At 33.6% G+C, this 15,570-nt stretch overlaps 1 protein-coding gene across 3 annotated transcripts in view; it reads right to left on the bottom strand.

Moving 5' to 3' along the window:
• Positions 1-15,570, bottom strand: part of Ccapr2 (cardioacceleratory peptide receptor 2) — a 50,361-nt gene that overhangs the window by 17,665 nt on the left and 17,126 nt on the right. For all 3 annotated transcript variants that reach the window (XM_008194710.3, XM_015979718.2, NM_001083326.1), the window contains 1 exon segment: positions 1,173-1,308. In XM_008194710.3, the coding sequence (XP_008192932.1) occupies positions 1,173-1,308 (136 nt within the window).

Here is a 15,570-nt window from a genome sequence, read left to right on the forward strand (position 1 = left end):
TAATTCCGCATCGCACAATAGGTACACTAAAGATAAACAGGGTTGGAATCTACGATTTTTATTCATTGAATTTGTCATTAAAATACTTGACAAAACAAGTTTTTATGAAATAACTTAGTTAGTTAGGATTTACGTTATGGTTGTATTATAATAAGTTGGTCGTTTTTTATTTCTGCATTGAATGATATAAAAATAAATAGGGGTTGCCATTTAAATAAGCAAAATAAAAGGCTCTGAAGATTAAAAAGTTTGGAAATAAATTGTAAATACCCTGTAGTAACTCAAATCAATCAAACTCACTTAATAAGTCTGTTAGACCTTGTTTAACACTTACGCAGTAAAACTGTCTTCAAACAAGCACTGCTTTTATTTTTTATTAATTTTTAAAACAATAAGGTAAAACAATTTTTTTTGATTTTTTGATGATCCCTGAACGGATTTGAAGGACATGTAAGGAGCTATGACGTCATACTTTTTTAGGGACACTCTGTATAATTAAAAATATTTTTCTAAATTGTGTCCTACAGTACAAATACCATCTACTAAATATCAAAACTCCAACTTGAATAATAACTGAGCAATAAAAGACGGGAGCTAAGCTGGACCATCCTGTATTTGCGTTTGAGTAATAAAAAATGCAAGTTATAACATTTTGTTTTTTCGTCACATAAACACATGAAATTATTGCAAATTCAGTGCTTATCAGTGCCGTTTTCGGCATCATCGCGTCGATTTTTTCTCGTGTAAACAAGCACTCCCGAGTATAATGAAAGAAAAACTGCTAACCGAAATAAAACCAAGTGAAAATGTTGTTAAACTTAAGCTTTTCTGATCTGGGAGATAGTTCAAGTTGTCAGCTTATCTGCAATCTAACAGCCAGTTAGAGCGAATGCACTGCTTAAAGCGGAATTTATTTGTTCTCCATTCGAGGCAAATAAGCGCGTGCATCTAAGGCGTAATTTTGGCGGATGCGCCTCGAATAACTTGTAAAAATGAAACGATTGCGTGGAATCGATTCCTAACTAGTTTACGGCGTATCCGAAAACTATTCGGACAATAAAACTCGACCTTACACAAAACTGATACGAGTATTTTACGACAACATTCTAAAATTAGGAAATAAGGACGGCACAAGACTGCGAGGTGAGAGACGGAGAAAGAAGTTTACTTACCCGCAATGGCAAGTTGGCAGATGAAGAAATTCATTCTAGATTTTCGACTTTTGCTAACGAGAAGGGCAACTAAAACGGCGGAATTACCCAGAACGATCATTGTAAACAGCACCCAGAGTACGGTGAACTGCTCGGTCTGGAACAACACAAAACTTAAATGTACCGAAAACTTCACCTGAGCTTTTATCGCCAGAATTATCACAAAAGGATTCAACTTTTTTTGATTAAATTTGCACAGCCCTAACGCTAATTTCTACGCCTTCGGACAAAGACAACTTTGAAAATTCTCACGAGCGGAGGCGGTAAGTTAATTAAGCCGCGCAAAGTGGGGAATATTCAAATTTGACTTGTGGAAAAAGCGTTCAAATAACTGTGACATCCGAGTTACCTTTTTGGGGTTTTATTTTACAAAAGCAAATACCCTGACAAATTGATAGTTGCTTGATTTTCTCCCGCATGTCTGCAACACAATTCAATGCAAACTTTGAGCTATGTACTTTCGAAAGTCAACAAACGATGAAAACTACAATAGTACAAAAAAACGTAAAAATAAAAAAGCTAGAATAGATGAGTATCTTTATTCCGTACTTCTAAACATTTGGAAATACTTTTATCTGGTTGGGTTTATTTTTTGTATAAAGCAAAATTTAATTAAATATTTGTTTGACAAAAGCCACACGGCATCAAAGACTTTTCTTGTCACACTTTCGTGTCCAGACGTTTTCGCCCATTCAAAGGAATCACACAATGGAAAAATTTTCGAACATCGATTTGCACCAGGAAATGGTGAGTTTTGTACCAACAAATCGAAAATCCATGACACATAGTTGCTTTTATTGCGTATTCAGGAATAGTGAAATTACATTATGAAAATTGCAGTCAATTCACTTGTAAAATGTAATTTTAGGAATTCCAGACACACGTAAAGTGGTGATATTGTGTTTCGGCCCGTTTTTTAAGATTCTGATGGAAATGATTGTCACATATTTGCATTGAAATTTAGTTACTGTCTGCACACTGATTATGATTGGGCAATGTGCGTTTGACTGGAGTTCATTGGTTATTGATGTATGCACACGATTGTTTGCTCTATAAACTTAATCAATTTATGCTCAAACAACGACGCCACTATTTGCATTTAATGAAAATAGTTTCAAAATAATTGTTTGTCGTTCATTGAAACAGAAAGTGCTACAAATATGAACTTTACAATGCCACACTTTTGTGGCAGAACAAAGTTTCAATGAGTAAAGTTTCAGTCGAAGCTTTACAAGTGGTGATGATATTTATTTATACAGTGGAACACGGACCACTCTTGCGAACAAACTAATTTCAGTAGTTATCAGCTAGAAATAAAAGAAAGGCTCCCATAAAACTTATCTACGAATTACGACTTGGGGAACAAAGCATATTTTTCCCGGATTTTATTTCCAGTCCTTTAAAATTGCAAAGTTCTGGTCTGAAAAGCACAATTATATTTGAAGCGGCAAAAACGAAAATTGTGTATGTCTAAATCAAGTCAAACGAAACCAATCAAATTCGGTCCGTCGGTCAGTTCTTCTGGCAAATTAGTCGCTTCGTTCCCTAGAGCTACCCTTATCAAGTGAAAGGCTTTTAAGGCAGAAGGCTTTCAGACTTGGCAATGTTTAATCAAAAATCAATCACTTGAAATTAGCGCAGTTTTGCGCTCGTAATAAGCAGGGGGTTAATTGCAGAGTCCATTATTGCTCGAAGTGACAAAGTTGGTCATTTCTTGGGCATTCGAGCGGAAATCTCAAGACACCGAGGATGTATCCGTGGTTAATTTCGTGTGGTTAAGAAGATTCCTGTCGTAATTGTTCTCGAATCGATATCTCGGCGTCTGCTTATAATTGGACAATTGCGTTTGAAAAAATCTAACACGAGAAATGGCAGTGTAATAAAATTTGTGAGGCTATCTTTCCGCGACATTAAACTGTATTTCAGTCAACATTTCCTACGCGGCCTCGATTTACGACTCGTAAAATCAGTTGCGAATATCTGATATTTGGCGAATGACGATCTGCGACTTTCTTCCAGCTTGTCACGGTCAGTTTTCCCGGAAAAAGGTGAATGCACCGAAGTAAGATTACTTTTCGAACAAACAACTCAATCATTCGGACGACGCGGAAAATCGTGGAGTGGCTCCAGTTCCGGGTTTGGGCCATTACTTTTAATGTAGCAACTAATTTCATTATAATTAGGGGCATATTTTTTAATGATGTATTAAAAACGGGGAAATTAGGCCGAGCAAATTCCACCCTCAACGTTTTCATTTCATGACTCCAATTCTCGTTTTCACTGGGGAGGGTAACGTTTAATTTTAATTGTAGCTGAGTAATTAACACAGATCTACACTAGTGTACCCCGAACAGGTTAATTTATTGGCGCTTTTTTGATCACAGAAGGAGCAGTAACACTATAAAATTAATATAGTAGTAATTACGCCATTTGCTAAAATAATATTCAAATGATAAGTACGCCCAAGAGCTAAATAGTGAAGTTGTTTGAAAATTTCTAGATTGAAACAGTTATTATAACTGCCTGAGCATATGCCTCACCTGCTATTAAGTTCTGGCTCATGGTAATTATCTCTAGTTTTATAACAGTCGCATTCCCGGGCATTATTCATGTCATAAAGTTGCAGTTCGGAATTATGTGCAGAAAATTAGACATTCAAATCGCGACAACTCGAGAAATCTCATTGTTCCCGAATTACAAGTCAACAAGTACTTAAAAACTTCTTACATGAGCCAATGTTGTTAAGGCTAGACGCTGGACCATCTAAAATTATTTTCCATTTTCTATTTATTTATAGATCGATTTTTTTCAAAATTTGGTATTGCACTTAAAAAATATTCTTTTTATCGTAGCAGGCTTATTTTTTATTACTTAATTTTTGAAAAAAAAATTTTATTTGACATTCAAGGAAAAAACTGTCTGTACGTATGAAGTTATATATTATTTAAATTTATTGCCGCTTACAGATTTTAAAAATACTAATTCGTTTAATGAGAATATGGACAAAACTAAATGTATTAAAATTGCAAGAATCGCTTACAGTTTATTGTGAAATGTGAAACACTGTTCACACTAATTCCTCCTCTTTTCACATCTGGTAAGAGCTGTGTACACGCAGAAAAACTAGTAGGAGTAGTTCAAAAAATAAGCTAACCCTTTACTTAGCTCAGAATTTGGCTGTGGTGCTTCACCTCCTGGGACATTGTTAATAAAAAGCACAGAGATTAGAGAACTAAAAATTAAAAATTGTGAGATTTTTATACACATTTTATTGTGTATAAAATATATAGTTGACAAGTATTTATGGTGAAAGTGAAAAATCGACAAATAATACTAAAACGAAGCCACAATTATTATTAATAAATACAAGGTTAGTTGCAAAAAAAGAAAAAACAATTTGTTGTTTTTTAATTTGGACCCCAATATAAATTGAAATTGAATTTTTTTTTATTTTGTATAAAAAACTTTACAAGAGAGAAAGAATTTGAAAAAATGTCACCTAAACCTAGATAATACCTAGATATGTATTTTATCTGTGGTTTTTATTTGAATATAATGTTTAATATAATGATTATTATTATTATGAATGAAATGAATTTAACATTAAATTCTGATAAATGTAAAAATCTACTCTGTTTGTCAAATAAACGTACAGTCACGATCAAAAAGAATCACACCCCTACCAACCGAACCGAATAGCAAATGGCCGATAAAAATCTTTTGGGTCATAAATTTCAACAAACCCACTTACAATTCAGTAGTTCAGTAGTTTACAATTTAAATGTGAAAATTCAAATTGATAATCAAAATCTTCCCATTCTAGAATCTACTAAACGTCTTGGATTGATAATTGACAAATATTTAAGATTTACTAATTATTTTTTATCTGATAATAAAAAAAATTATGTCGCTCTTGAATTTTTGCACTCCATTTATCTTAAATTTTAAACTACGGAAAAAACTTTGTGAAACCCCTATGTGTTTTCGTTTATAAATTATCGACTCATTATTTACTATCCTTGCTTAGACAATATGTATTGTCTGCAAGAAATTAAAACAATTGCTGCCGTTTTATTTTTGTTTTGAAGCACGATCATGTATTAGAAAAAAATTAAACACTTGGGATGGTTAAAATTGCTTTTTTATGTTGTTTGTGTTAGCTATCTATAAAAACGCCAACGTTGCATTTTCTTTCAAAATTATCTGTTTTAAATTATTCATATATTTCAAAAAAATAATAGGTAATCTAATTTACACTTTTAATTAGAAGTCTAATTATTAATAACTATTTTACAATTTAATCAATCTTATTAAAAACATAATTTTGTAAAATACAACGTTGGTGTTTACTTTTGAAACAGCTTATATTAATTTATCGTTTATCCTTAACATCGGCACCTCTCTACCTAAGAAGTAAATTTCATTCTAGAAAAAAAAAAATTTCTTCCAAAAATCCTCGTTTTGAATTCGGAACGCAAATTTAATAATTTATTAAAAAAAACACTGTTCTAAAAACAAAATTATTAAAGTATTGGTCATTTTTAAAGCACAATCTTTGATACATAAAAAACTAAAAAAATTAAAAATTTTATACATAGTATAATTATATTTAGTTCTTGATGATGTACTAATTATTTTTTTCGAAAGGTACATAGTTTAATCACAAAACGCTTGATACCATAATTTTGCTTAACAAATACATCGAAATTTTTGATTCTGGAAATTTTGAGTTCACATCAAACGTAAAATTAAGAATTTCTTTTTTTTAATAAAATAATTTGTTTAATAATTAACTTTGCTCAACTGGATTGCTGAGTGAATTTTTTTCTGTTCAATTTTTTTACCCTTCATCTTAGAAAGAATTCTTATTTTTTGTGTCTTGAGAAACTTGCAATGATTTTTCTTTTTTTGTTTTTTTTTTAGTTCTTAAGTAATATCTAATTTTATTTTCAGTTCTACATTGTTTATAATCTTATTTCACGCTTGGTTTTGCCTCCCCATCTGTTCATTATTGTTTAATTTTATTCAATAAAGACCATTTATTATTATTATTATTATTATTGTAATTAATTAATATTATTGCAATTTGAACTTACAGTTTTTTTAATAGAACAACAAATTAAATCGACTTTTTAAACCGTTTAAACTCGGTTACAAATAATTAAAATGAAATACAAACTGACCTGTGAGGTAATGGCTGAATTTAGGAAAATTGTAAAGAAAGCATTTTGTTATTACTTTTCTTAAAAATCCAATTTCAAATTTTGCGTTCACGCGCTTGCTTGAACAGCTCCTTTTCAGACGTTCTGAGTATAGTTCAACTTTAAAGACGAGTGTTTTTACCCAAAAACAAAGCTAGAAGAATCACTTTGTGCCCAAAATAGTCCCAACTAATAAGATTCAATTTGGAGTAACCTTCCATTCGGTGACTTTGCCCACCAAGACCGAGTTGAAAGCGGTCCATAATCATCACGACTACACCTCTATTAATTAATTTGTTTGAATGAACGAAATTGCTCTTTCGGAGATTCTCAGAGTAATAACTTCTCGGAGCTGATTGGCTTGCAATTCAGAACCTAATTCTCGATTTTATCAAGGCAACAAAAGCAAACAGTTGCCCCAAATTCATGTGTGACTATTTCCAGAATAGTGCGAACTTTTTAACTGGTTTACAAAGCTACCACTCTCGGCTTTTTAAGTGAGACGATCACGCCAGCAGCAGGTGACGGCTTGAAATCCCATGTGGAAAAGTATCATGTTTTTAATTTCGAATTGTGTTACTAGTATTGATTGTGCGAAGTTTCGCAATTCCGCTGCAAAACCATAACTAAGTCTAGGTTTGTATAAATTTAAGATTTGTTGGTTTGCGCGTTTCAACAAGCTTAGTTGGGACCGAAATTATGAGCTTGCTGAAACGAAAACCCTCGAGCACAAGGAGATCGCAGTCCCTTTTCGCGGTCTAGTGACTTATTTCGGTAAAAGGAGAAAACTATTTCAGGAGTGAGGACAAATAGCTTCTTTCAGAAATAACTAATTAGATCATTTGTTGTGTGCTATTTTAGACCGTTTCGCTCCACTGGACGGCACATTTTCTCTCTCAAGGAGAGATTAATCAAAATGTTATTATTATTGCAAAGCTCAGGATTTTTGCAGCCTTCAAATTATTATTTTATTGGGCTTTCTGTGCCGGCAAGTGGAATAATCCGCCCCGAACTTGAATTACTAGGCCTTGATTTGAGTTTTCTTGCCTAGGGTAGAGCTTCATACAGCTTTATGCGTCGATTCGCCCATAAACCGGCGGCACTACGAGTTGCTGCTTTTAAGCCTCGTTGATATATCGTAAAGTTTTTTCGCAACAATGAATTATTGTTATCACAGCAGACAGTCATTATAAATAATTTCCAGTTTTTGTGCAGCCTTTTAATAAAGTTTACTGTCAGACAAGTATTGAAATTTTTTCACATAGCCGTAATAAGCTTTGTGGATGATGATGCTTTTAATAAAGTCGGGACCTGTAAACGAAAGATGCTAAGTAAGTTGTTAAATGTATTCAACATGTAAAGCTCTCGACAAATAGGAGTGCACTTAGCGGAGAATAAAATTGCAAACGTGCTAGATGTTGATTTGCAATTTAAAGTTGTTTTCACTGACAAAATCAAAATAGGAAACGTCAGCCAACGTGAAAAGTCCGAGATCATTCAATATTTGTTCCTGTCACTCTCTTGTATTTTATGTATTGGATCGGTGATAAAACGTCAAATCCACTTGGACATAATTTCCTTTTGTTTTGCATAGGTTAACGCTCTGGCCAAATAATGAAAGCAATTTACATTTTGATGCCGGATTTTTGGAAACCGGCAGTGAAATATGAGATAAAGTAGCAAGTTCGAGTAGAATCCTCTCGAGGAAAATAATAAATAAAAACACCACCGTTACATAATGGAAAATGAGCCAGAGAAAAGATTAGAAGTGTACCCATGAGGCCTGCAAAGGACGGCGGCTTTCAACTGACAATAGCATTGGTCAAAAGCTCTTATTTATGAAATTTTCTGAATTGTGGCTTATTCTTCGGCGACTTTTTCTAGTTATTATTTATCGAGCGCATTACGTAAAACACAACACTTTTCCAAATAAAAAATGAGATTTATAACCCGCCAAGGTGGCTTTAAGGATTTATTGGATAGTATAAGTGTCAATAAATGTAGAAGCACAAGAAAGCAAAAACACAAGAGTAAATCACTGCTGCAATATATTTCCTTCAGCAAACGCCAGATCTATTCAATAAAATGCGCGGCTTAAAATTAGTAATTAAAAAGTTAATAATCATGCAAATTCAAAATTTAATTAGTAACTTTTCATTCCAGACCCAAGTGCTAAAATATGCCTAATATAATAAAATTACTACCACAGTGGCACTCATAAATTTGTATGTGCTTAGAGTTGTGATGAATTTCACCAATAGAATAAAGATTAGAATTTAAATGACTCCTCCTCTCACTTTTAAGCCCCCCTCATGGGCCCCCTCCATTACAAACTTGTTGTGACACTCTACATCACCAACCGATTTTCTCTTTTTGTTCCATAAAAGCAGAAAAATTGTGTCTTCCTGCTTGTAATGACCCAATGAGGAAATTTTTAGAGACGTGTTCAGGTGTTTTTGCCATCTGCGATAATGACACCAGTCAGGAGTTTTGCTTCCTTTCTGTTATTTAATTGTCTACTAGCTCCAGTTAATTTATAAAATAGAGACGCGTTCTCCATCTTCGTGATAAAATTATTCCGTTAAAATAAAAAGGTAACAATATACAGCCTGTTCTAATAAAGATATTTATTCGAAAGTTCTGCTCAGGGAAAATATTTTCAAAATGGCGGCACTTCCGATTAAACCGAAAGTAGCTATCAATTTTCTTATTTTAAATGTTTTTTACTGCGTTTTTGGATTAGTTGAGTTATATTAAGTCCATTTTTATCAGCTTTCTCCATACCTAAGTTTAACCGTTTTCGAGATCTTTAAGATTTTTTGAAAATTTTTGATTTGCACCTGTCACTTAAAAAATCGGTAATTCTGCCATTTTTAGAGTTTTAGAAACCATATGAAGGTAGTTAGAAAAGAAAGTCTGTATCTTTTCTTCAGTGTGTTCAAAGTTATGATAAAAGTTTACAAACTCCAAAATCTTAACGTTATTTTTCTACAAGTTCTACAAGCTATGTCACTTTTTTCGAACGGAATGCCCCAATTTTTATTTCACTAGATCGAAGAAAATTTAATTCTTCAACTACAAGTATTAGCATTCCTTATACTTATCTGTGATAATTTTCAAGTTATGTTGGTTTTCTTTGACATTGCCGGAAATTTTTTACTAGCAGATATTTTTCTACAGTTTAACAAAGAAACGTTTCTCTTTGAATAAGCAATAAAAGTTCTGTTTAAAGTTTTGCTTTTATTTCCGTTATTTAAGATTTTTTGAAAATTTTGAAAATTCGTAACTCTCTTTGGATTTGGAGAATTAAAAAAAAGCATATATCTGTTCTCCAATTTGTTCAAAATTGGATAAGAAGTTAATAAACCTAAAAATTTTAAGGTTAAATTTGAACATCTTCAAGTACACAACTCAGTTTTTCAAATAGTAAGTCCCAATTTTTATTTTATTAGATGGAGAAAATTATTTCCTGCATCGATCTGTATTAGAATTCCCTATACCTTTATGTAATAATTTTCAAGTTGTATTGGTTTTTTTGACGTTGTAGAAAATTTCTTACTAACTACAGCTATTTTTGCATAATTTACCATAAAAACATTTCTGTTTAAACAAACGACAAACTCTGTTCGAAATTGTGTTGGCCATCCTGTAAAAACAAAATAAATTCATTGAATGTTGGTTTAAAAAACTTTAATTTCTCACATTTTATTCTCTCGTTTTCATGGCATCTTATGAGAAAAGGCCTATGGCTAATAAATTTCTCAATCCCAACAAAAAGTTATTGTAACTTGAAAACTATTAAACATAAGTATAGGAAATGCTAATACAAATCCATGCACATTAAATTCTCTACGATTTCATGAAATAAAATTTGTGGCATTTTATTTGAAAAAATTGAATTATGGGTGCTTAAAGTTCTGAAAATGTAACTTTAAACATTTGGGGTTCGTTATTTTTTTTTAATTTGAAAAACCAAATGAGCTACAATTTTTTTTAAATAACAGACTTATAGATTTTTGAACTGAAGGTGCAAATTCAAAAAAAGATCAAAAACCTCGAATATTTCGGCTAAATTTAGGTATAGAGACTTATGAAAAGTACCAAATACAAAAACGCATTAAAAAATTAATCAAATTTAAAATTAGTTCCAGTATAACCGGAAGTGTCACCATCTTGAAAATATTTTCATTGAGCAGGACCTAAGAGATTATGGGTGTATACAAATTTTCTGATGACCATCATTATTAGAACTAACAATACTTCTAATATGGGGTTTAGAAAAAACACCCTGTAGAAGCCAATAGTAAAGTTTAATGGTAAGAGATTACAAACAGGTGTTTGTTTTTTAGTTTTTAGTCTTTTGTATTGGCCTTTTTGGGTTCTTTTGTTGCTTCTAGTGCCTTTCTTACATGGCAGTCCACCTATTCATCGAATTTATTGTGATGCAAAGAGCGAAATTGCATGTAGCTGTCTTAGCTCCGTTTGCAGTAAAGGAAGTATTGTGTATTTGGTTGAAAAGGATATGAAGTTGCGGAACTCCGCAATAACCTCAAAGAAACCGAATATGATAATTTGGTTTAAGAGCTTTCAATTCTAGTTGGAGGAAAATAAAAAGTGAAACAAGTCCGTCGTTTCACTTTGTAAAGAAGATCTGGCCATCAGACACAAGTATATTGATTTTATGCCTATTGCTTTGAAAGGATACTGCTAAAGTCGTCCTTGCTTTGTGTGTACTACAGACACATGACTACATCGTAAATATCAAAACATCTTAACGGCAAGTGATTAAGTGGAAAAAATTGACACAATAAAAGCCTGTTGTAGCTTCTTGCTTCGGATATTTATTTCTCTTATTCCACATAATGTATGGGTCATTATGAAAAGAATGCTGGGGACATTTTTGGGAGTAAATTCGCCACTACGTTCCATGATATATCAAGATAAACGCTCTGTATGTATCTTTTTTATGGCTCGCCAAAGCTCGCTCTTGAAGGCGATGCATTATATCTCGACCTGATGGGACGCACAAAGGTGATTATTACCATCATAACGGACATGCATTATTTTTATTGCCCCTATCAATAACCGCATCCACTGTCACCATAACAATTAACTACTAATAGCCCTCAACGACAATAAATGCGACAAAGAAGTGATAAACTGCCACTTCAACCATTTACATTATTAATGAACATAAATCAAATTTCTGCCTCTAATAGCTACTGGAAAAACGAACCGTTTCTTTCACTTCTAATTTTTTCTTTGAGAGCTGCAATGTAGTTCTTCAAGTCAATAGCAGAGTTCCTGTAAGAGTTCGCTATCTGGTTTTGTCGTAAAGTTTCTAAGGACTGTTTACCACTATTTCATTTATTCATCTTTTACGAAACGAGATCGTATCTGATTTGCTAATTTGGGTCCGGCCAATAAAAACCGTATGAGGAAAGCAAATAAAAAACCCATTGAAAAGTAAGCCGACCGCTGTGCATACAAACCGGGAAACCGTCGCAACATTGTTCCACCAGCTCACGTATTAGGAATAGATAATCCACGCCGAGAAGAATACAATATGGGAGAACAAGGGAACTGACCCAATGCCGCAAAATTCAGGGTTTACCTATAATGCTGTTAGTTATAGTTCCAAGCGTTAATATTCACTGTGTTTGCAATTTTCAATTTCTAGCAAGGAGACAAGAAGTTAGTGAACAATTTGAGACAGTTGAGTGTTCTCCAACGCCCAAGACTGTGTCTTTATTGCCTTTTTCATAAGTTGGCCCTTTGTGTTAAAGGGCAAACGCCAGTGACCTAATTATGGCGGGGTTAATTCACGAAGGGAATAAACAATCTGGAAGTAGGATTGTAAAAGGTTTCTCACGTAAATTCAAGGATTTGCTAACTGGGACCTCACCTCTAAAAGTTTAATGCGTCGCCTGCAGAAAGCTTTTAATTAACTCAAGTTTTAATGCTTTTTCGATCCATGTACAATTCGATGGGTTTTACGAAAAACAAACGTGTTGCTGCATAATGGCAAGGCATAAATTTTATAAGGCGATAAATCTGATTGAGGGCCCTATTGATTAAGAATAACACTACAGCACATTATAACAGAAAAATACAACGGCGCACGAAACGGGGAAACAGCAAATACGCAAGGGCGATTTATTTTTACGCACTTGGGGTTTATTTTCACAGATTTTTTCTCCAATCGCCACATAAAAATCGGCTTCTTCCCGACTAAAACAAATAAAGAGCCGAATATTTTATAGGTAGCACGAACATAAACATATTAATCTTCCTCCATAAATCACAGAAAATAACACTTTACAATGGGAATTTTTCCCCGCAAGTTTTAATCCCGAAGCGGTCGATTTGTTTGCCGGATAACCAATTTACTGGCCCTTGGACAAAGAAGTCTTCTGTACTTCCTGTATCCCCATACAATTTTTTCAGCGTCTGCTCTACTTTTTGCAAAAAAGCCCAGTTTTATTGGACGCATGGCGTTTTCACTAGAAAAAATAAATCTCATCAATGCGCAAGCAAGCAAACTCGAGATTAGTTTCGATCGCAGGAAATGAATTCGAGAATTAAGAAAAGTGACGAGTGAAAAGCACTTTTCAGCGACTTCCGGCTCAGACTGGCGCTGTAATTTGCCATTGCCATCTTCACCCACAAAAACATTTAATAACTTGGGCTATTTACAATTAATGCAAGTCGTAAAATTTAAAGCAAACGCACGGCGAGCTTTGATCTTAAATATATATTTAGTTGCGATCTGATGAAAGCACGCTATTTTTGCTTCGGAAAAGCTTACACACGTCGTACAATCACCAATTACCGATTCGAGTTGATGAAGCATTTCCGCGTGTTACCAGATGACGGTCGCGATAAAGTCGTAACTGATTAAATCAGAACTTAAAAGGAACATATGGTTTGACGGAGGATCAGCACTTGCTCTCCTGAAACGCGTACATAAATTTACATCTAGAGTGTGATACGACTACGAAAACGATTTTGCCTCTAATTATCTCACTCACATTATTTTCACCTTCAAAGTGACCCGAGTTACAATACTCAAAGGATTATTGTGATTTGTAAGTCATTCGAGTGTTAAACCCGTTAATAACTTGCGGTTAAAACTTAACTAATATCGAGTAAATTATAATTAAATGTAGTTTGGAGGTTCGGGGGCAGACTGAAGCTTTAATCGGCTGAGACATATTGTTATCTTTAAACCACTGCATTTACCGAGCCAACGTGATTTTTTTGCATACCCATAGTCAAACATTTCGAGTATGTCCTCTCATATAATAATCTCAGTAATAACAGAAAGCAATAATCCAGGCCACTTTGGACCGCGGATTAAATGAAATAGTTTGCATTATTGCTTCCCGTATAACGCTGAAAGCCACCGAAACCGAGTAATAAAAGTGGAAAAAGCTAATATTATGATGTCTATCGACACGATTATGGACTTCTAATGCTTGTTCATGGTCTTAATTTATTTACCACATTTGTTCACAAATTAATAGTTTTTGAATTGCCAGTTTATCTTCGTTTTATAGCTTTCTGAAATCATCCAGGATAATTAAATTTAAATGAACCGAATTAACACCCATCACACAATATCGTCAATCATTTAAATTAATAATTAGGAATTTTAGTAGTTACGATTTTTATGATTCTTTTAGATACATTCGGAATTTTATTACTGCCACAAAATCGAAGGATCTTACAACATAACGACCGTGAGGTGGACACTTTCTACAATATTGCAATAAAAAAATTCTAAACAAAAATAATTAAATTAATACAATTACTATTTAATTTTGAACGCAACAGTTGGCAAAAACTTGCCACTATAATATTTTACAAGCTGGCAATAATTTATTCATGAGAACAATTTAATCAAAAAATCGCCAAAATTAGTGTTATTTTATTTCCAGCTGAAAAAGCTGTGGCGTCCAATTTAAGTAATTGCCTCTCATTTACATTCTCTCCCGTCATGTGAGTGACACTATATCGAATTATTTTCCAGCGTTCTAATTTAAAACAGTAACTGGTTTGTGTAAAAAACTCTGACCATAATTGAGTCTAAATGCGTCAAAAATATCGGTTTAAATTTGTTTGAAATTGCGTGACGCCTCGTGGAATTTTTTTATTAACAGGAAATCAAACTTTCAAGTGGCGATAAAAATGACAGTGATAGTAATTTGGGAAAATTGCGAACAATACCCTTAACCTACTTTCGGAATCTATTAGCAGAGATAACTACACCCCCTCAATGATGATATCCAAAAATATTATCGCAACTCGTGCTAATGAACGCGACTAATAATAACAACCCACCACAGGGGACCCATTTCCTGTCAGGCATTTCGTAAAGTGCTGAAATTGAATTCAATACAAACTATCGTTGAATACGCGACTAAACTGATTGGACGTTGGATGATCGTATCTGTCGAGATTGATTTCTGATCCCTTTCCACCTCGATTAATAGTTTCAGTTAGAGCTCGGAAATTTTGACCGGAACTGATAGGTAGTCTAGGTAATGTTCCGGAAAAACAAACTCAACAAGACATTTTTCCTTAATCCGGGTTTATTAAAAGAGAAGTGCGATTATGGTCTGGTTAGGTTCGGTTTAATCAGTCTCGAGCAATTAGTTTCAATATTTCAGGCGAGAATTGCATTAAAGTAAAGCCCGACTTGGAACTGTCAACGCCCCATAATGGACTTTAATTAAAAATGAGATTGAGTCAATTCCATCGGATTTTCGCAGATATCTGCCACGTTTAAGTGCATAAATTGCATCTCCCCGAATGTGCCATTGTACTCGTTCTTTTTACCATTTCCTCATTCATTTCACCCGAGGGATTCGTATCTGGTCACACTTGAGCTTCCGACAGAGATTGTATGGTTAGTTCTCTTTTTACTCGTCTCTATGTCATCTCATTAGATGCGTGCTCAGGAAATTCTAATTCACTGCGCGTTTTTCACGCTTCCCGTGGAAATTTGTTTAACTAATTATTACAAAAAATTCTATTTCAATACTACTAAGCTCGACTTATCCTCGTAATCAATTGGATTATAATATAAATGTGCTTTTTAAACAAATTTTCATGCACTTATCGTTAATGTAAACAATCTAAATTCCAGCGGGTCC

This window comes from Tribolium castaneum, chromosome 5, assembly GCF_031307605.1.
Source record: "Tribolium castaneum strain GA2 chromosome 5, icTriCast1.1, whole genome shotgun sequence".
Taxonomy (NCBI): Eukaryota; Metazoa; Arthropoda; class Insecta; order Coleoptera; family Tenebrionidae; genus Tribolium; species Tribolium castaneum.